This window comes from Epinephelus lanceolatus, chromosome 18 (assembly GCF_041903045.1).
Source record: "Epinephelus lanceolatus isolate andai-2023 chromosome 18, ASM4190304v1, whole genome shotgun sequence".
Taxonomy (NCBI): Eukaryota; Metazoa; Chordata; class Actinopteri; order Perciformes; family Serranidae; genus Epinephelus; species Epinephelus lanceolatus.
In genome coordinates this window covers 41,213,825-41,236,725 of record NC_135751.1, presented here as the reverse complement: position 1 = coordinate 41,236,725, position 22,901 = coordinate 41,213,825, and the positions used below count along the sequence as shown (strand labels likewise).

The 22,901-nt window shown below is 39.9% G+C and overlaps 1 protein-coding gene across 1 annotated transcript in view; it reads right to left on the bottom strand.

Annotated features, from left to right (window-relative positions):
• Nucleotides 1-21,806, bottom strand: part of aldh16a1 (aldehyde dehydrogenase 16 family, member A1) — a 30,297-nt gene extending 8,491 nt beyond the window's left edge. Inside the window, exons 1-13 of the mRNA XM_033645257.2 lie at nt 21,511-21,806; nt 15,314-15,413; nt 14,417-14,543; nt 14,186-14,343; nt 12,045-12,122; nt 11,742-11,929; nt 11,468-11,626; nt 11,216-11,374; nt 10,714-10,870; nt 8,105-8,180; nt 7,672-7,777; nt 7,383-7,516; nt 6,211-6,381 (exon numbers count right to left, since the gene is read on the bottom strand). Of these exons, the coding sequence (XP_033501148.2) occupies nt 6,211-6,381; nt 7,383-7,516; nt 7,672-7,777; nt 8,105-8,180; nt 10,714-10,870; nt 11,216-11,374; nt 11,468-11,626; nt 11,742-11,929; nt 12,045-12,122; nt 14,186-14,343; nt 14,417-14,543; nt 15,314-15,413; nt 21,511-21,600 (1,703 nt within the window). The 5' untranslated portion in view covers nt 21,601-21,806. The remainder of the gene's footprint in view (nt 1-6,210; nt 6,382-7,382; nt 7,517-7,671; nt 7,778-8,104; nt 8,181-10,713; nt 10,871-11,215; nt 11,375-11,467; nt 11,627-11,741; nt 11,930-12,044; nt 12,123-14,185; nt 14,344-14,416; nt 14,544-15,313; nt 15,414-21,510) is intronic.
• Between the last annotated feature and the right edge of the window lie 1,095 nt (nt 21,807-22,901).

The window sequence follows — 22,901 nt, the reverse complement described above, 5'->3', positions numbered from 1 at the left end:
AATAATCATCTTCTGGGCATAATTCAAAATTTGTTTCATGAGAGGGAGGGTAATAAAAAGTATCATCTAAGAGGAAAACTCAAATTACAACAACAAAGTGTCAGAACCACTCTAAAAGTATGTGTATTTCTGTTTGCGGGGTAATTCTATGGAATGGTTTAGATGAAGAGGTTAAACTCAGTAAAAATGTTCATCAGTTCAAAAGGAAGTTTAGAAAAGGAGTGTTTGCTTCTTCCATCCCCTTCTAAAACTGTGTTGTTGTTTGTTTGTGGTTGTTACATTGTTTGTTATCAGTGGTGTCCTGTGGATTTGTTGTGTTGTATGTGTTGTATTATTTTGTTTGGTTTGAAATGAATGAATAAACTAAACTAAACTTTAGCACAAGCCTATGGCATTTTACACTATGTACATTAGCAAATTAGCCAACTAGCAGAGATTTCCTCTGCTCATATGAAGCCAGGATAAATCACACACAAGACTTAAAATGCTATTTTAGTGGAGGCTTTATTGTCTTCACAATTTATTGTTTCTTATCTGTGAAATTAAAGTAAATCAAAGCTTTGTTTCCACTGAGGGAAATGGTTTCAGCTCACAGAGACAGACAGGTCTGCCTGTAGTATAGTATAAACACTCACAATAGCGTAGTCTATGTGCGCAGTCTGCAGCATGGAGCTGACACACAAGTATAAATCCTGCTTAAGCCTGTGGGCTGTCTGCTCCCAGATCACAAACTAAATCAACATTGTGGCTCGTTTGGAAACTTTTTTTCATATTACAAACACAGTTCGCTGAAATATGTTTCTGAAAACATTTTGATGTTAAAAATAAGCTGTGAATCTAAGAATCTAATGCAGATGCCTCGTCTCAAAAACGCAACACTGCGCTACAAGAACAGGAGTGATGGTTAAAAACTGAAACAGTATGCGTTTCCTGAAGGAGAACCACACTGAGCATGTGCTGAACCTTTAATGGTGCGTATGTACCGACAGGTGTAATCAAACTCTGTTGATATACTGTTTGTGTGTGACTCAGCAAATTTGTCAAGTTGAACTTTAACTGGTAATAAACCAGTTCAATAAACACAGAGCCCACTGGGTTGTGAAATACCTGCTGCTTATCTAGATTGTACAGGTGTGTGTCCTTTGTCAAAGTCTGAATAAATCACATTTCACCTATAAAAGTTTGATTTTGACCATAAATTACAGATTTAAAGATCTATGTAGCATCAAAAGTAGGTTTTACAGACTAGTCAAAGTGTTTCTGCCTGAGTCATCGTCTTGTTTTCCTCACGGGAAAAAGGTCATTGATGGAAAACTATTGGCCTTGATACGGTGCTTGTTGAGGTTGCGAAACAACCACAGACGCAACCTGCCACCGTGTCATTGAAAGCTGGCACAGAAAAGGAACAAGAGTAGCGCCCCGCGCCCAACCTTGTGTTTTCCAGGTGATTAAAGACGCGGCATGTGTACGGCCCCTTATAGTTAGATAAAGGTCCGTGTTTAAAGTCATCATTTTTCTTATAAATATAGTAATAATAAAGTCTATTGATATTGATATTATAAATATAGTAATAATAAACTCTATTGATACTGATATTATAAATATAGTAATAAACTCTATTGATACTATAAATATAGCAATAATAAACTCTACTGATATGGATATTATAAATATAGTAATAATATAGTCTATTGATATTGATATTATAAATACAGTAATAATAAACTTTATTGATACTGATATTATAAATACAGTAATAATAAACTCTATTGATACTGATATTATAAATATAGTAATAATAAACTCTATTGATACTGATATTATAAATATAGTAATAATAAACTTTATTGATACTGATATTATAAATACAGTAATAATAAACTCTATTGATACTGATATTATAAATATAGTAATAATAAACTCTATTGATACTGATATTATAAATATAGTAATAATAAACTTTATTGATACTGATATTATAAATACAGTAATAATAAACTCTATTGATACTGATATTATAAATATAGTAATAATAAACTCTATTGATACTGATATTATAAATACAGTAATAATAAACTCTATTGATATTGATATGATAAATATAGTAATAATAAACTATTGATACTGATATTATAAATACAGTAATAATAAACTCTATTGATATTGATATGATAAATATAGTAATAATAAACTATTGATATTGATATTATAAATATAGTAATAATAAACTCTATTGATTTTGCACCTTTCCAAACACAGTTACAAAGTGCTGCACAATAAAACACAAGGGGAATGAAATGAAAATGAATTCTTTGAAACACTGATCAGTTTCATTGATCAGTTTCATTGATCAGTTTCAGAGGTGTTTAAACCATAACTTCAACAGATACCAGTTCTTACACTTTTTACCTTCCATAATGTCATAACATTGTATTTTTGCAGTTTGTTTTCATTCAAAGACATAGAAACATTGAACTCCAATTTGATGTCATTTTATTAGGACTAATGATGGTATAGTCTAATATGATTGACATTGGCGGGAAAACCTGAGTACCAGGAGAAAACCCATGAGTAGATAATAATAATCTACAGAAGATGTCAGTGCTATATCGTAGGCAAATGGATTTGCCTGTGTCCCTTTGCCTACGATATAGCACTTATGAGTACCATTACCTGGAGGACACAGACATCTCTGGGAGGCAATTGTTGCCCAGCTCAGGCTGAGCTGGGCAACAATTGCCTCCTCCTCTACCACTTCTTGTCTGCTCTAGTTTGTTCTTCTTTCTAGAGCATTTTTTTCCCAATGTGATTGACACTGGCGGGAAAAACCTGAGTACCAGGAGAAAAACCCGAGGAGATGTAATCATCTCTGTCAGTGCTATATCGTAGGCAAATGGATTTTTCTGTGTCCCTTTGCCTACGATATAGCACTTATGAGTACCATTACCTTGATGACTGGGACACAGACATCTCTGGGAGGCAATTGTTGCCCAGCTCAGGCTGAGCTGGGCAACAATTGCCTCCTTGAAGGAAGAAGGAAGAAGCTATGGGAGCTACTGATGCCCAGCCTGAGCTGAACAATCAGCAGCCTCCATTTCTTCTTCCATCTTCTCAGCTCCTCTTGCTTTTGCTGCCTTCTGCTGCATTTTGTTCTTCATCTTCTGCAGCTGGGTCTCTCTGTCGTCTGAAGACCTCCTTGGAAACAGCAAGAAGCGTTTCCTCTGCTTATTGACATACAAGCAGAGGTCCTCCAGTTCCACCTTCTCACCCATCAGCTGTTTCACTTCTGCCTGATGTTTCTCAGCAAGCTCCTCTGTAATGTTGGTTTCCAGAGTGTTGCACTTGTCCTCCCAGACTCTCTGGCTCTGGAGGAGTTCATCATCCTTACGGGAGAGCTCTTCTGTTTTCTCCGAGAGCTTTTTGAGGAGACCGTTGTTGTCCTTGGTGAGACGCAGGATCTCAGCGTCTCTCTGTTGGATCTCTGCCTCGACCTTGACTCTAATTTGAGTCTGCTGTGACTCCCAGCTCTGTTGACGTTCTTCAGCCTCTTTGTAGAGGCTGTCCTTGACAGTCTGGAGTTTCTCCTCCCAGGCTGTCTGGCTCTGGAGGAGTTCATCAGCTCTGGAGGTCAGCTCTTGTGCTGTCTCTGTAAGTTTGTTAGCGAGACAGTTGTTGTCCTCGGTGAGACGCAGGATCTCAAGGTCTCTCTGATGGATTTGCTCTTCCATCAGAGAGGCCTTGATGGTGAATTCATTCACCTGCGTCTCACATTTCTTGGTGTTTTCTTCCATTTTCTCAGTCAGAGCATCATATTTAGCCTGCCAGGCTTCCTCGCTCTGCTGGAGAGCAGCATCTTTGGTGGTCATCGCTGTGTGCGCGTCTGACATCGTCAGAAGGAGACTCTGTTGCTCCTCGCGGATTTTCTGGAGTTCAGCACCCATCTGATGGATCTGTTTTTTCAGCTGGGCTTCCTTCTGCTGGTACTCCCGCCGTACCTGGCTCTCGACCTCCTGCCTCAAAACCTGCTTGATATGGTTTGATGCAGTTTGTTTTTCGGCCTCATACTTAGCGACCATCTCCTCAAACTGCTGCTTGCTGTTCTTCTCTTGGTGCTGGAGAGACAATGTGAGGTCGTAGTTCTGTGTTTCCAGCTCACAGACTCTCTCAGCGCTTTTTTTGAACTCAGAGCTGAACCCGCTGTCTCTGGCCTCGAGCAGCTCCTCCAGACGCTTGATCTGGTCCTTCTTCTTCTTGATGATGTGGCATAACTTCTGGTTTTCCTCATCAACAAGGTCTCCCCAAGAGGCATTGTTGGGCTGATGGTGGTGATGTTGTGGAGGTCTACGACGGCCCGCAGCATCACCAGCTGGTCTCTGTCTGTTGTTTGTTCTTTTGTCCATCGTTATGTGTATAGATGGCCAACAGACTGCTTGACTCAGAAATACTCACTGTGTGTGTGTAAGATCGTCTGTATAATAGACTAAGTACGCGACACTAGTGTGTGACTGAAATTATGTGATATCCTGGGGCTACTTACCAATTTCAATTCCTTTGATCTTTCGATGTGTTCCGTGCGCCGAAGTGTCACAAAGGAGTTGGAACACTGATGGCTCCGCCCCCACCCCCCCCCCCCCCCCCCATCCACTCCACATAGAATTTAAAAGTGGGCGGGGCTATTCCAGGGAGGACCACTCCCCCATTGAATTTAAAAGTGGGCGGGGCTATTCCAGAGAGGGTTCCCACAGGTCCTGACAGTTCTTTCAAGTTTTTTTAATTTGTGGAGAAAGAAATTAAGGTCTTGAAAGGTTTATAAAAATAAACACAAACAGACATTTGGTTACTGAAAGTGCTTGAATTCATATATTTGTGCAACAATACAAACTGTAGTTGTTTTAATATTGTCAGCCATCACTGTGACACACTGATAATCATTGTCTGTGAGCTCCTGTAAAGCTGCTAGTCCTCATTATAAAAGTTCCCAGATGTTGTTTTTGAGGCTAAACGCCAACAAAATGGACTGAAGCTGAATATTTTGTTCAATAAAAGCATTACATCCATCTTGTTTTAATAACTTTTGAATTTTGGACTTAACAATAATTTGGAGTTAAATGTTTTTGGAAACAATCCTACACAGCCTCGACTGGAATCCAATTCCAGTTTTTTACAACCCTGACTCCAAAAAAATAAAAAACAAAAACAAATAAATAAAAACAAAATGCAATAATTCCACAAACGTCCTTGACCAAGGTTCAGTTAAATATGATAAAATGAAATATATTTAATGTTTAAATTTCGACTCTGATGTGTTGAATGCTCATTTACTCCATTATTATTATTATCATTTAATTATGTTTTTGTGCTCGTTTTAAACAGCGTCACGACTTCTTTGGAATCAGGATTGTACTGATAATATTAGTGTGGCGTGATCTTGAACTGCAACTGTGCAGAAATACTGGGTTGAAACAGCATGAATAGGTTTGCAAAAAATACAAAAAAGCTGTGCAGGATCTGAATGCTGATTCAGAATTCAAATGTCAACCGTATAAATGAAGCTTCAAAGCTTCTAACTGTTCCTCACAGCCCTGAAATGTTGCTGATCTGTTGCTTTTCTATTATTTAATTATTACTTAGTTTATTATTATATGCAGCACGCTGGTGCAGTGTTTAGCACTGTCGCCTCACAGCAAGTGAATCCCTGGTTCAAACCTCGGGGTGAGGGAGCCCTTCAGTGTGCAGAGTTTGCATGTTCTCCCTGTGTCAGCGTGGGTTTCCTCCAGGTGCTCCAGCTTCCTCCCACAGTCCAAAGACATGCAGGTTAATTGGTGACTCTAAATTGTCCGTAGGTGTGAATGTGAGTGTGAATGGTTGTTTGTCTCTATGTGTCAGTCCTGTGATAGTCTGGTGACCTGTCCAGGGTGAACCCTGCCTCTCACCCAGTGTCAGCTGGGATAGGCTCCAGCACCTGTGACCCCTAACAGGATAAGTGGTTACAGAGAATGAATCAATGATGATTTTATCATTATCCTTTGTTGCAACTGTTTTTAAAAAGGCACAGGCAGTCAAGGCTACCAAACACAGACAGAATTTCAAAAGTGTGTCTCCTATCAGCTCAGTCCATATCTGACCTGGACACGTGTCCAAAACACAACAAGCGCCTGTCTGTGTTCTTTGGCCCAGTTTGCATGTGTATGTGTGTGTCGAAGCTCTCACCCAGGCTGGACTTTGGCAGCAGCCTCCACAGCATTGCGGACGTCCTTCCGACCTCCATCTGGACAGTAGGCTAACACGCTGCCGCCCCCTGGTGACTGCACCGCCACACTGCAGCCAGACACTGATTTACATGCTTTACCAGCAACAAACTGCAGGTAGGACTTCGGAGCACTGAGGGGGGAGGGGGGAGGGAGAGGTATGTGGCAGACGTGCAAAATCCCATTTATCCTGCACAGCATGCTGTTATTCAAGTACTTACAGTTCATACATAATGTGCTTATAACTTTTTTTTCTTTGACTTTCATTTGGCCAGGAGTAAAAGACTCACTGAGACCTTTTTTTTAATGAGGTCAAGACAAGCAGCAGCACAAATAATACAGCTGCAGACAGAAGACAAACATTAAACAATTTAAAATGAGAACAACTCACAGACATATAGATTAATTTGGAGCGGATTATGTGAAGGTCATATATTCTAATCCTCACTTCCTGTGGGCTCCAGCAACACTAAACCCCTGAGCTTGCCTGAGAAGGACTAAATGCACAAAGCTGCTATTTTTAAATATCCCATGGAGAGAGACTCTCACTGCAGCCTGTTCTATTTTGTTCTGAAAATGTGGGCGTGCAGCCTCGTTCTGTGGACGATAAACCAGGTGCAGACTTCCATCTGTGTCACCGCTGATGAAGAAATACAGCGAGTGCTGGACGGAGCAGTGAGTGACAACAACCCCGCCCACATTTAAGAGGACTGTCTGAACAGACCGAGGGTCTAGGTACCATGTCTGAAGGATTACTGCTGGTTCCAAAGGTGCTGGACTGAAAGGGTTTGGTGGAGACGTGGCGTTAGTCTATGAGTGGAGGAGGCAGACCATCCAACTTGAATTTACAGACAGCGATGGTGATTAAAGATTTGTCATAAATCTAAGTGCTCTATGGGTAACAGTATCCAGGGTGTGTAGATGTAAGATCGCCACAGTCCAGCACAGACATAAAGGTGGCAGCAACGAGTCTCCTTTTGGTCTCGAAGGAAAAGCAACACTTGTTTCAAAAATAAAAATTCAATTCAAACTTCAGTTTTTTCTGATGTGAGGCTTTAAAGAAAGACAATCATAAATCAAAATTCCAAGATACTTGTAAGACTTCATCTCAGAAAAAAGTATTAAAAAACCCACCTGGCAGCGTCACAGTCTTCAGGAATGATTGCTGGAGACGCTGCTGTTCCAAACTTTGAGTAGTCCATAGAGACGGGCGAGGAGCGAGGAAGAGGAGGAGAGGACGAGGACGGACGTAGGAACTGGTACAGACCCTGTAAGAGAGCAGAGAAGACATCAACATTCAGGACAAGACTGATATGTTCGTGTCTGGTGTGTGTACAGAACGCCAAAATAAAAGTGGTAAAGGGCCGAGTCCAAACTTTGACTTAAACCTCAAATTAAGTGTGTGATAATCTGTGAAACCCACCTCCTGTCCTCCGTCAGTGCAGGTGCCGCTGTCTTTGTGACCGGAGACAGGCAGACAGGGGTCGGACACAGAGTGGGAATTCACCCACACAGAGCCAACTGACAGACTGAGGACAGAAGAAGAAGAAGGAAACATGAGTCAGAGTAAAAGATCCTTCAGAGCAGACGTTTTCCAAAAGCACAGGTGTAAATAATAACATGAACAATGGCTCCATTACACAGGCGTCCCTGTAAACCATGTCACTGACTGTGTTTACACCAACAAAATGTTCAGTTACACAAAAAAAGACAATATTCCTACTCAACGTGTCATAGTGAATATCTAAACTAAATATGCTGTATAAATGATCAGCGTCTAAATCAGACATGGATTTTGAATAATAGCAGATAAAAGATCAAATAGAAGATAAAAAGAAGTGTGTGAGTGTGTGAACCTCTTGGCTGTCTCCAGAGCCAGTGTGAGGTCTTCAGTCCAGATGGAGGCTGCCTGACCATGAGGGCTGTGGTTTCCTGTGAAGAACACACACTGTTAAGCAGGATTTATACTTCTGCATAGAATCGACAGTGTCCCCTACGCCGTAGTTTGATGTGTACCTGTCCAGAGATGTAACTACACGTCACAGTGACGCAGACCTCCTGTCTGTCTCTGTAAGCTGAAACCATTTCCCTCAGTGGAAACAAAGCTTTGATTTACTTTAATTTCACAGATAAGAAACAATAAATTGTGAAGACAATAAAGCCTCCACTAAAATAGCATTTTAAGTCTTGTGTGTGATTTATCCTGGCTTCATATGAGCAGAGGAAATCTCTGCTAGCTGCTAGGCTAATTTATACAATGTAAAATGCCATAGGCTTGTGCTAATAACATTAGCATGTTGTATTTGTTTGGAAAACGTGTTTAGTATCAGACAGTTGTTTTGTCAGTGAACCTTGTGAGTTGTAATGGAGCTGAATTTTGTAACGTTACCTTTGTATAATATTCAATGTTCAATGTAATGTTTATATGAGCAGAGGAAAAGTCTGCTAGCTGCTAGGCTACTTTATAAAATGTAAAATGCCATAGGCTTGTGCTATTAATGTTAGCATGTTGTATTTGTGGGGAAAATGTGTCCAGATAAAGACAAGTGTTTGTCTGTGAATTCTGCGAGTTATAGTGAAGCTGATTTGTGTTTGAAACTGTCTCTATTAAGCCATGTTTAATGTGTGTTTAATGTGTGTTTTGAATCAACTAAACTTTACAGCACTTCACAGAAACCTCCAACGCCCACTAGTGTTGTGGAGGTGTAACTGCAGAGTGACACAAGTATAAATGCTTACAACAGCGTAGGCTCTGCATAGAGCTGCTGCACAATTATAAATCCTGCTTCACTCTCAACATTCAAGAAATCCCTCAAACACACCAGAAAAGCGTCAAATAACTAATGTATTATTGTTATTGTTATTATTATTACATTAATACAGTTCTTCTAAAGTCAGCTGGGCAGATTTTTGCTTTTCTGCAGCTGTGAGGAAATATTCCCGTTCTCTCACACATGAAAAGTTTATTTTTGGAAGAAAGTTGTTTCTTTCATAACATGAGTATGAGTGTGTAAGAGCCAGAGCACCTAAGCTCATCCAACATGCATCTACACTCAGATGAGAGAGGTTGCACTGCAGACATCAGAGTATGTTCATATATATTTTTATTTAATCAGGAGTCGAGATCTGATTGATAAGTGAACACTGACTGTCGCTCTGTCCTCCCCCAGGCCTGGCTGCAGCATCATTCCCGTTCTCTGGGTCTGTTCATCGATGGGAAGTTTGTCCGTCCAGCCGACAGACAGAGTTGCTCCCTGACTGATTCTAAAGGTAAAAACAGCGCGACCTAGAAACCTAGAAAAATAATCCTGACAAACATTTTTCTCTGCATTTCACAGATTTAAAAAAAAATAAAAAAGGAACCTAGAAACACGATCTTAACAAAACTTTTTTCCACCTGTTTTACAGATTTTAAAAAGTTAAGGAAACTAGAAAAATTGTCCTGACAGAAAAAAAAAAATCCACCTGTTTCACGGATTTTAAAAAAATAAATTAAGAAACCTAGAAAAATAATCTTCACAAAACTTTATTTTCCCACCTGTTTTACAGATAAAAAAAAAAAGAATCTAGAAAAATTGTCCCTATAAATTTTTTTCTCCACTTGTTTCACAACTTCAAAAACAAATTAAGGACCCTCGAAAAATCATCTTGACAAAATGTTTTTCCCACTTGTTTTACAAATAAAAAGAAAAATGAAGGAACCTGAAAAAAATGTTTAATGTGTATTTAATGTGTCTTTAATGTGTGCTTAATGTTTGTTTTGAATCAACTAAACTTTACAGCACTTTACGGAAACCCTGCTGCCGACTAGTGTTTTGGAGGTGTAACTGCAGAGTGACACAGACACACCACCACACAGGTATTAATGCTCACAATGATGTAGGCTCTGCATCGAGCTGACACACAACTATAAATCCACCTTTACTGTGGTACTTGTGGAAACTGAGTGTTAGTGTGACTTTGGTGTTTTAAAAAGGGTCGTTTGGATTCAACTAAGTCACACAATAACACAAACTAACGGACTGATCAAGGCAGTGACAGACCAGCAGCTCCTGTGTTCAGCAAGTTAAAATTACTGTTTTTCTCAATGGAGTTTGACTCTCGGTTCAGTTCCCTGTCAGGATGGGCTGTTTGGGAAGTACTGAGGATACAACTGGATAAATGAGACTTAGATTACACCGCACAAGATGTGTAGGTTTGTGAATGGATGTTTTGATATAGTTTAGCTGCTGTTAAATGTGGACCCTATGACTTCACTACATCAAGAGTTTTTTCCCCTTTTTCACCTTGGAGGCTTTCAAGATCTAGAATTACCACCCCGCGGTAATACCGTTATCTTCATGAATACAACATAAGATGGGGGCAGTAGTCAATTTACAAACTGTCATTTGGGGGTTGAAGTATTCCTTTAACTGTCAAAAACTCTTCACTCACTCATCTCCATCACTCTCAGAGGCTATCTTACCGAGCGTCACTGCCTCTGTGTTGCTTCTGAAGGTCATGAGCGGCAGCAGCGGTCCAGGAGGAGGGCTGACCACGAATGGAGAGGAGGGGGCTGCCCCGCAGAGCACTGTGGGAGGGTACTGAGCACCTGAGGGGGGGGCAGCGCAGGACTGAACCAACTGGGGACCAGAGAGAGAAAAATAACTGGTTTTTATTTACCAAGTTAGAAACTTAAACAGTTTCCTACACCTTGGTTTCCTACACCTTGGTGTCGGCGTACATTCAAATAATATAAGTCCAGTTAGTTTGCATCACCTCAGTTCTGCTCTACTCTCAGTCAGAGTCCTGCACTGGTCGGCTACCTGATCGGTAACCGCCAAAAAAGCTGTGCGACAGGTAAAACTACGTATATACATAAATTCACGGGTTTCTCAGAAATGGACCTGTGCAGGGCTCTGCTCTCAGTAACTCGTCTGGTGCATCGCTGCAGCTCAACACAGCTGATGTTTGTGTGTCTGACTCACCGTCGCCCCCTGATGCTGAGCGTCCTGTACTGCAACGTCCACCAGGAGCCTGGCCCCATCACTGTGCAGGGACACACACTTCATCCCGGCCATACGGAGCCTGAGACGAGCCACGACACTGTCCAGCACGCTCTCCTGCACACACAGCACCCAGTGGACCTGAGGGGGGAGAGGAGGAGATGATTGGGAAAGAATCGTGGCGGTCGTGGACTCACTGTCCTTCTATAGACGAAACTTATTGATGTTAATCACCTCTCGTTTCCTCTTGAACGCCGCCTCCATCACTCCGTCCACTGCGCTGTCAATGTCAGCTGACTCAAAGATGATGAAGGGACAGCTAGCGCCGATGTAGGGCGAGATAGAAACGGGAACGCCCATCCCTGCTGTGGCCTTACACAGCGTCACCCCGTCCTGAAACAGACGTGAGGAGACCCTGCTGTAATGATTCAGGAGTTCTAGGAACATTTAAAACAGCTTTGAAAGCTTCAGATGTGACATTACGCTCTTCTGGTTTTCTCACACACACCTGCTTGTTGCCGCTGTAGGTGACGTAGCTGATGCTGGAGTTCCGGGCCACTTTGGCGCCCAGCGACAGGTCACTTCCTGTTAAAACATTAAGAGCTCCGGCAGGAAGTCCTGCTCCTGTAAAAAGCTGGGCCAACAGGAGCGCTGGAGGGGCGCTGCTCCGACCAGGGACGACAATGACGGAGTTCCCTAAAAGAAGGCACGACTCAGTTATAATTCACAACAGATTATTAAACAAAAACTGACAAAAAACATAATGAGCTGCAGTGATCAGCTAATTAGTAGTTAACTAATTGATAGTTACCCACGGCCAGTGCTGGCAGGACTTTGAGCATGAGGGAGTAGAGAGAGCAGTCATCAGAGACGACCACGGCCACCACACCTGGAAAACAGGAAAAACAAACAAATAAACAAAAACTATTGAAAATTAACGATGTGTACGTGTAGGAACTGCTCCTGGATCAACATCGCAATCAACCAATCACAGCCCTCTGACATCATCAGTGTGCTGCTCCTGTGCTTCTTTCAAAATTCCTTTGTGCTTCTTCAGAGCTAAGCTAGTTTCCCAAAATTAAGTTCATACAACTGAATAAAATCTTCAGTAACACCGAACAAAATCCTTACATGCTACTGCAGGGTTAGCTAGTTAGCTTGCTAACTCCGTAGGCTACACTAATGAGTAAACTTGTCAATAGACTAGAGTATCAGTGAGGTAGCTTGCTATTTAGGCAGGCTATGCTAACAAGTAAACTCGCCAATAGGTTAGAATATTGTTTACAACTATTAAGGATAATATAATTTTTCAGTCGGAAAAACCTGCAATCATCACAATTTAACAGCCTATCCAGTTAGCAAGCTAACTCACTAATATTCTGGTTGACTGGCAAGTCTGCTCGTTAGCATGGCCTACCTAGTTAGCAAGCTAGCTCGCTAACATTCTAGTCTACTGGCAAGTTTACTAGTTGGCATGGCCTGCAATGTTAGCAAACTAACTCTCTAACATTCTATTTTATTGGCAAGTAAAGCCTACCTGGTTAGCAAGCTAACACGCTCATATTCTAGTCTATTAACAAGGTGCCCAATTAGCATGGCAAACCTACTTAACAAGCTAACTTGCCAAAATTCTTGTCTACTGGCCAGTTTACTCGTTAGCATGGCCTAACTACTTAGCATGCTAACTCCCTAATATCTAGTCTACTGGCAACTTTATTCGCTAGCATGACTTACCTACTTAGCAAGCTAACTCGCTAGTATTATAGTCTATTGGCAAGTTTACTTGTTAGCATATCTCACCTACCTAGCAAGCTAACTCGCTAATATGCTAGTCTATTGACAGGTTTGCTCATTAGCAGTTACCTAGCTAGCGAGATAACTTGCTAATATTCAAGTCTATTGGAAAGTTTGCTCATTAGCATAGCTACCTAGTTACCAAGCTAAATCGCTAATATTCTAGTCTATTGGCAAGGTTACGTGTTAGCATGGCCTACCTACTTAGCATACTAAATCGTTAATATTCTAGTCTATTGGCAAGGTTACTTGTTAGCATGGCCTACCTACTTAGCATGCTAGCTCCCTAATATTCTAGTCTGCTGGCAAGTTTACTTGTTAGCATAGCTACCTAGTTACCAAGCTATATCGCTAATATTCTAGTCTATTGGCAAGGTTACTTGTTAGCATGGCCCACCTACTTAGCATGCTAGCTCCCTAATATTCTAGTCTGCTGGCAAGTTTACTTGTTAGCATAGCTACCTAGTTACCAAGCTATATCGCTAATATTCTAGTCTACTGGCAAGGTTACTTGTTAGCATGACCTACCTACTTAACAAGCTAACTTGGCAAAATTCTAGTCTACTGGCAAGTTTACTCGTTAGCATTGCCTAACTACTTAGCATGCTAGCTGCCTAATATTCTAGTGTGCTGGCAAGTTTACTCGTTAGCATAGCTACCTAGTTACCACGCTAAATCGCTAATATTCTAGTCTATTGGCAAGGTTAATTGCTAGCACAGCCTACCTACTTAACAAACAACCACTAATATTCTACACTATTGGCAAGTTTACTTGTTAGCATAGCCTACCTATTTAGCAAGCTAACTTGCTTACAGTCTATTCTATTGGCAAGTAAAGCCTACCTAGTTACCAAGCTAAATCGCTAATATTCTAGTCTCTTGGCAAGTTCTCTTGTTAGCATGGCCTACCTACTTAGCAAGCTAACTGGCTTCTATTCTATTGGCAAGTAAAGCCTACCTAGTTAGCAAGCTAACTCGCTAACATCCTAGTCTATTGGCAAGTTTACTTGTTAGCATAGCCTGTATCTAGCCACTGAATATTGGGCCACTTGCTGATGTCTTCGAAGGGCTGCAGGCTGGACTCAAACTCAGTTACCGTTTGTCAGATTTTCTTTGGTGGTTAACGCTGCTCGACAAGCTACACACAGTTAACCTCACCCAGCGGTGTCCAGTCAGTGATGAGCGTGTCTCTGAGCTGAGCCCAGCTGCTGTAGTACTGCAGCAGTCTGACGAGGGCGGAGGGCGAGCAGGCGGCGTTACACAGCTCACACAGCTCCGACACACACTGACCGTGCTGCCCGAGGACACTCACCAACCTGTTGGTGGAGGACAGGATGTTAGGACAGTGGACGAGACAGTCAGTGCTGAGCTTCCTGAGGTTTATCGTACCTGAGCAACACTTTGGCTCTCTGGTAGCAGCTCAGGCTGCTCCACGCCTTGTAGCCGTTAACAGCAGAGGAGGCGCACTGGGAAACGTCTTCCTCCACAGCGCACACTGTGCTGCACACGTTAACACCTGGAGACCAGAGGAGGAAAAACATGCATGTGGTCAGTTTATACAGAAGCCCTGAGAGGCAGGTGGGAAAAATTCTGGTGATCAATTTCTTAAGTCTGATCTGCATTTAGACAGGATCATTTTTCTAGATTCCTTAATTTTTCTTAATCTTTAAAAAAAAAAAACATGGAAATTTTTTTGTAGGGCCAGTTTTTCTAGGTCCCTTATTTTTTTTTTTTTAACATGTGAAACAGCTGGGAAAAAAAAGTTGTGTCAGGACATTTTTTCTAGGTTCTTGAACTTTTGGAAAATCTGTAAACAGGTGGGAAAAAAAATGTCAGGACAATTTATTTCAGGTTCCTTAATTTTTCTTTTTATTTGTAAAACAAGTGGGAAATACATTTTGTCAAGATTATTTTTCGAGGGTCCTTAATTTGTTTTTGAAGTTGTGAAACAAGTGGAGAAAAAAATTTATAGGGACAATTTTTCTAGATTCTTTTTTTTTTTTTTAATCTGTAAAACAAGTGGGAAAATAAAGTTTTGTGAAGATTATTTTTCTAGGTTTCTTAATTTATTTTTTTAAAATCCGTGAAACAGGTGGAATTTTTTTTTCTGTCAGGACAATTTTTCTAGTTTCCTTAACTTTTTAAAATCTGTAAAACAGGTGGAAAAAAGTTTTGTTAAGATCGTGTTTCTAGGTTCCTTTTTTATTTTTTTTTAAGTCTGTAAAATGCAGAGAAAAATGTTTGTCAGGATTATTTTTCTAGGTTTCTAGGTCGCGCTGTTTTTACCTTTAGAATCAGTCAGGGAGCAACTCTGTCTGTCGGCTGGACGGACAAACTTCCCATCGATGAACAGACCCAGAGAACGGGAATGATGCTGCAGCCAGGCCTGGGGGAGGACAGAGCAACAGTCAGTGTTCACTTATCAATCAGATCTCGACTCCTGATTAAATAAAAATAAATATGAACATACTCTGATGTCTGCAGTGCAACCTCTCTCATCTGAGTGTAGATGCATGTTGGATGAGCTTAGGTGCTCTGGCTCTTACACACTCATACTCATGTTATGAAAGAAACAACTTTCTTCCAAAAATAAACTTTTCATGTGTGAGAGAACGGGAATATTTCCTCACAGCTGCAGAAAAGCAAAAATCTGCCCAGCTGACTTTAGAAGAACTGTATTAATGTAATAATAATAACAATAACAATAATACATTAGTTATTTGACGCTTTTCTGGTGTGTTTGAGGGATTTCTTGAATGTTGAGAGTGAAGCAGGATTTATAATTGTGCAGCAGCTCTATGCAGAGCCTACGCTGTTGTAAGCATTTATACTTGTGTCACTCTGCAGTTACACCTCCACAACACTAGTGGGCGTTGGAGGTTTCTGTGAAGTGCTGTAAAGTTTAGTTGATTCAAAACACACATTAAACACACATTAAACACACATTAAACATGGCTTAACAGAGACAGTTTCAAACACAAATCAGCTTCACTATAACTCGCAGCATTCACAGACAAACACTTGTCTTTATCTGGACACATTTTCCCCACAAATACAACATGCTAACGTTATTAGCACAAGCCTATGGCATTTTACATTGTATAAAGTAGCCTAGCAGCTAGCAGACTTTTCCTCTGCTCATATGAACATTACATTGAACATTGAATATTATACAAAGGTAACGTTACAAAATACAGCTCCATTACAACTCACAAGGTTCACTGACAAAACAACTGTCTTATACTAAACACGTTTTCCAAACAAATACAACATGCTAATGTTATTAGCACAAGCCTATGGCATTTTACATTGTATAAATTAGCCTAGCAGCTAGCAGAGATTTCCTCTGCTCATATGAAGCCAGGATAAATCACACACAAGACTTAAAATGCTATTTTTGTGGAGACTTTATTGTCTTCACAATTTATTGTTTCTTAACTGTCAGGAGGAAGAGAGCAGCCGAGCAAGCTTTCTAATTCTACTCCACATTATAATGTGCTAATATCATAATAAATAATGAACACTTCCTGTCATAATGCCTCTAACTGGGGCCCATCTGACACTGACTGTACCTGAGAGACACCCAAACCAATGCTCACGTTTTATTGGTCAGGAAGACGCCGCCTCAGCTGGACAGTGACCGAGAGTGTGTCAACTATTTACAGACAGAGGACCAAAGTACAGAGGCGAACCTCTCTGTGAACCACTGAGCTCATTTCCAGTTAGCTGCACAGATCAAACTACAGCTGGTGTCACGTTATAATAATTCCCCACAGATACATTCTCCTTCGATGACCTGAATTCAGTGTGTTGTTTAAGGATAGACCGATACATCGGCCAGCCGATATATCGGGCCGATATTTGAGTTTTTTACTTGTATCGGCATCGGCCGATACGCGCGTGGGTTCGCGGATTTATTTTTCCCTAGCATGATTTACAGACAGGCATCCACGGGCAGCTCTGTGTTTCCGGAAGACCCTGCAGCGCACATGCAGCGAATCCTACTGTGTACAGTAGTTGTTGTTTTATTTATGCTTCAGCTTAAATATTTGTTTATTTTATAAAGACATTACTGGAAGATTTACAAGCACTGAATTCTTTTTTTTTTTTTATTTGAATGTATAATAATAATAATAATAATAATAATAATAATAATATTCTACCTGTTCTACCTCAACTTTCCATCTTGTTTTAGTATTTTTTACTGTTCAATAAATGTTTCTTATTTTAAACTTGAGACCTGTAATATTTGTTATCATTGTGTCATTTTTTTATGTAAATTGAGGGAGCAAAAGCAGTATCAGCCCCAAATATCGGCTCAAGAAAATCGGCAGTCCATAATCGGTCATCGGCTACGGGTGATGGAAAAAAATCAGTATCGGCATTGGCCCTAAAAAATCCATATCGGTCTATCCCTAGTGTTGTTATAAAGACAAACAGCAGGGACGAGATCAGACACGTCACCAACAAATCATCTGACCAGCTCCTGCATTTAACACCTGCTCACACAGTGGAAGGATGGAACTGAGTACATTTACTCAAGTACTGTACTTAAGTACAAATTAGAGCTACTTTGCTTCGACTCAACTACATGTCAGTAAGGCTGCAACTAACAGTTATTTTCACTGTTGAATAATCTGTCAATTTTCTAGGTTAATCGATAAGTTGATCGGTCAGAAAATGTCAGAAAATTATTTTAGAAAACATCCATCAGTGTTTCCCAAAGCCCGAGATGACGTCCTCAAACATCTTGTTTGTCCTCAACCCAGAGATATTCAGTTTACTGTCACACAGGCGGAAAGAAACCAGAAAGTAATCATGTTTAAGACTCTGGATTTAGAATTTTGAGTTTTATTTTTCTTTAAAAAAAATCCTCAAACCGATAAATCAATTATCATATCAGTTGGTGAGTAATTTAATAGTTGACAGCTCATCAATAAATTGTTGCCGCTCTACATTTCTGAGGGAAATATTATACCTTTTTACTTCACCACATTTATCTGACAGCTTATGTTACTTTACAAATCAAGATTTTCACACTCAAAACACACAGTAAGCTTCTTATATATATATATATATATTTTTGTCCTCTTTAGCTGGTTACACCTGAGCTGTCTTTGTTTTCTAGATGTGTCTGTGTGGGGGAATTGTGTTGGAATTCAATAAAAAAGTTTTGTTATAAATTAAGCGACTACACAGTTTATACAACTGAAACGTTTGGTAGATAAATCGATTATTTTTAAGTAATTAAAGACATTTATTAAGAAATGAAAGAATTTTTTTGTAAATTTTTTTTAAGGAAAGATGACAAACATGGCTCCAGCAAGGGCTGGCTCAATTTTCAGATTTTCACTACACGGTTAGCGTGGCAAAAAAAAAAAAAAAAAAAAAAAAAAATCACGATGACAGTATTATCACAAAATGCACTGGAAAAAAATTAATTAAAAAACGATCGGTGAAATTCATATTTTAACTTCATTTATGGCGCATTTTGTCTCTTTTTGGGGGCAAAGATAACTATAACTGTACAAAACTGTAGCCAACAAATAGGGCATATTATATACATATATATATATATATATATATATATATACAGTACAGGCCAAAAGTTTGGACACACCTTCTCATTCAATGCGTTTTCTTTATTTTCATGACTATTTACATTGTAGATTCTCACTGAAGGCATCAAAACTATGAATGAACACATGTGGAGTTATGTACTTTACAAAAAAAGGTGAAATAACTGAAAACATGTTTTATATTCTAGTTTCTTCAAAATAGCCACCCTTTGCTCTGATTACTGCTTTGCACACTCTTGGCATTCTCTCCATGAGCTTCAAGAGGTAGTCACCTGAAATGGTTTCCACTTCACAGGTGTGCCTTATCAGGGTTAATTAGTGGAATTTCTTGCTTTATCAATGGGGTTGGGACCATCAGTTGTGTTGTGCAGAAGTCAGGTTAATACACAGCCGACAGCCCTATTGGACAACTGTTAAAATTCATATTATGGCAAGAACCAATCAGCTAACTAAAGAAAAACGAGTGGCCATCATTACTTTAAGAAATGAAGGTCAGTCAGTCCGGAAAATTGCAAAAACTTTAAATGTGTCCCCAAGTGGAGTCGCAAAAACCATCAAGCGCTACAACCAAACTGGCACACATGAGGACCGACCCAGGAAAGGAAGACCAAGAGTCACCTCTGCTTCTGAGGATAAGTTCATCCGAGTCACCAGACTCAGAAATGGCAAGTTAACAGCAGCTCAGATCAGAGACCAGATGAATGCCACACAGAGTTCTAGCAGCAGACCCATCTCTAGAACAACTGTTAAGAGGAGACTGCGCCAATCAGGCCTTCATGGTCAAATAGCTGCTAGGAAACCACTGCTAAGGAGAGGCAACAAGCAGAAGAGATTTGTTTGGGCCAAGAAACACAAGGAATGGACATTAGACCAGTGGAAATCTGTGCTTTGGTCTGATGAGTCCAAATTTGAGATCTTTGGTTCCAACCGCCGTGTCTTTGTGAGACGCAGAAAAGGTGAACGGATGGATTCCACATGCCTGGTTCCCACTGTGAAGCATGGAGGAGGAGGTGTGATGGTGTGGGGGTGTTTTGCTGGTGACACTGTTGGGGATTTATTCAAAATTGAAGGCACACTGAACCAGCATGGCTACCACAGCATCCTGCAGCGACATGCCATCCCATCCGGTTTGCGTTTAGTTGGACGATCATTTATTTTTCAACAGGACAATGACCCCAAACACACCTCCAGGCTGTGTAAGGGCTATTTGACCAAGAAGGAGAGTGATGGAGTGCTGCGGCAGATGACCTGGCCTCCACAGTCACCGGACCTGAACCCAATCCAGATGGTTTGGGGTGAGCTGGACCGCAGAGTGAAGGCAAAGGGGCCAACAAGTGCTAAACACCTCTGGGAACTCCTTCAAGACTGTTGGAAAACCATTTCAGGTGACTACCTCTTGAAGCTCATGGAGAGAATGCCAAGAGTGTGCAAAGCAGTAATCAGAGCAAAGGGTGGCTATTTTGAAGAAACCAGAATATAAAACATGTTTTCAGTTATTTCACCTTTTTTTGTTAAGTACATAACTCCACATGTGTTCATTCATAGTTTTGATGCCTTCAGTGAGAATCTACAATGTAAATAGTCATGAAAATAAAGAAAACGCATTGAATGAGAACGTGTGTCCAAACTTTTGGCCTGTACTGTATATATTATCATATGTGTCTTATTGAAATACTATCAGTATTTCACAGTAACAGACAATAACGATACAGCGTGACACCCCTGGTTGAAGCTTTGTGAGGATTTGCTGCTTTTCCTTTCAATTGTTTAAATCTATTTAAAATAATTCTGAGTTTGTTTCAGTTTTTTTGAGACTTTTCTGCACTGACTATTTTTTTCTTTTAATACTTTTGGTGCATTTTCCGAATCATACTTACACACTTTTACTTGCAGGGCTTTTACTTGTAAGAATATTTTGGCTACACTATAATGTGATTTTTAATGACTTTTTTGACCAATTATACAATGACTTTATATGAATTTCAACATTCTAAACTTTGATTTTTTTTAAATGATTTTTTTTTTTACATTCAATACCATTACTTTTTAAATTTTTCATACGGTAGTATTACTTTTTGTGAATTGTTTTGACATACAATAGTATTACATTTTATCATTTTTTTGGACAATGTATACTATGACTTTTTTGGATTCATTTTTTATGAAATATTATGACTTTGAAATGACTTTTTTGACCAACTCTACAATGACTTTTTATGAATTATGACATTCTATACATTGATTTCTTTTTTAAATGACTTTTTTGACATACAATACTATTACTTTTTTATGAATTGTTTTGACATACCTATGTTTTTTTTAAAAAATATACTGTAAGCATTTTTTATTTCATTTTTTTTTACATATTATACGATGCCTTTTTCTAATTATTTTTTATGATATCATATAATAATAAGACTTTATGATTATTTTTTCCAACTATAGAATGACTTTTTAAGATTTTTTTTTTGACATGTTACACTATAACTTTATTATGATGTTTTCCCCCCACCCCTCGTATTTGTTCAGCACTTTCACTTCAGTAAAGAATCTGAACACTTCCTCCATCACTGTGTTGACATCAGAGAGTCAAGATGTCAGATTAGACTGTGGGGGACGGAGGACACTCGGCTGATGACACTTCAGTCAAAGTGGAGACATGTGTCCAAACATCTGACATTTCATAACTAAGTGCTGTACAGTCTAAAGTCACGTGTTTTTCCTGTGAGTTACAGTCAACTGACAGTTAATGAACTTCACATGGGTCACATACTTGAGCAGGAACATGCTAACCTCAGTGAGCAGTGAAACATGCCAACATTTGTCAGGACGCAGTTTAACATCAGTTTCACTCCAACGACAGACGTTCAGTCTCCTGCTGTGACTTAAGCTTGATAAGTTTACCTGTGCAGTGGCGCTGCTGGAAGCTGCTGCAGGTCCGGTCTCCATGCTTTGAAAAATATCGTGCACAGTCTTGATGGTGCTGCCAGCCATAATAGTTACAAGTCACACCGGAAGTGTTGTGTCTTCGTTTCTGGGTTGCGTTAATGAAGAATATTTACTTTGTTAACTTTGTAAAGGTGGTACTTGAAATTAAGGAAGATAAAAGGACGAATGATGTCCCACTCCACGTCAAACACAGCGTGCTAGCTTCCCTCTCACTAGCTCGAGACCTGCGCTGTGGCGGCGGACGTGCAGATCTGACGTACACGGAGCAAGAGGCTTCACCCATGCGTACTTCCGGTGTTGTGTCTCGGGGTTCATTTAATGAACTGTATTTAGGCAAACAACGTAATGTTTACGGTTTTTACAACTAACAACAGCCATTTTAGATATAAATTTAATTCCGTCGAAACAACCATTGGATTTTAGCACGTGGTTCCGAATTAAATTGTAATAATTCGTATTTATAATATATGTGGCTCCGCGCAGAACTAGAGGCTTCACCCCTACGTACTTCCGGTATTGTGTCCTGTATATAAGGGTCGAATTATTAGACAGCATTTAAACACAACGTCATGTTTACGGGTTTTGTAAGCGACCCATAGCTTTATTATAATTTTGGATATATTTTTAATTTTGTTAAAACACTTATTGGGTTTAAGCAAGTGGTTCTTCGCGGAGCGGGATGTGTCACTCCTGCTTACTTCCGGTATTGTGTTCAGGTTCTCAGGGTTCGTTTATAAGACTGGATTTAAACAAGCAACGTAATGTTTACGGATTTTATAAGCTAACGACAGCAGTTTTAGATGTGTTTTAAATTTTGTTGAAATACTAATGGGCTTTTAACATGTTTCCACGCGGAGCGAGAGGATTTACTCCGGTATCTTCCGGTGCTGTGTCAGGTTTTGTAGGGTTCCTTTATTTACACTGGATTTTTGCTTTGTTTTGATTTTTGTAAGATATCGGACGCTAGCAATTTTAAATATGTATTAAATTTAGTTAAAACACGAGTTGGGTTTAGGCAGGTGGTTCCGCGGGAGCGAGAGCCTTCACTACTACTTACTTCCGGTATTGTGTCAGTGACTGCGGGTTCATATTAAAAAACATGGCTCATTAATTAGACTGGATTTAAGCAAACAACGTAATGCTTGCGGTTTGTGTACGCTACCGACAGCGACTTTAAATGCCTATTTTTATTTTGTTCATCGGGTTCTAGCAGGTGGCACCAGTCTGTGCTACTTGCAACATGTTTTAATTAACATAGTTATCACCCTGAACAGCTTATTGAATAACATCTTAGAGACTAATGAGTATTTAATTTTTTTAGGAGGGTAAGACATTTTACAGTCCGC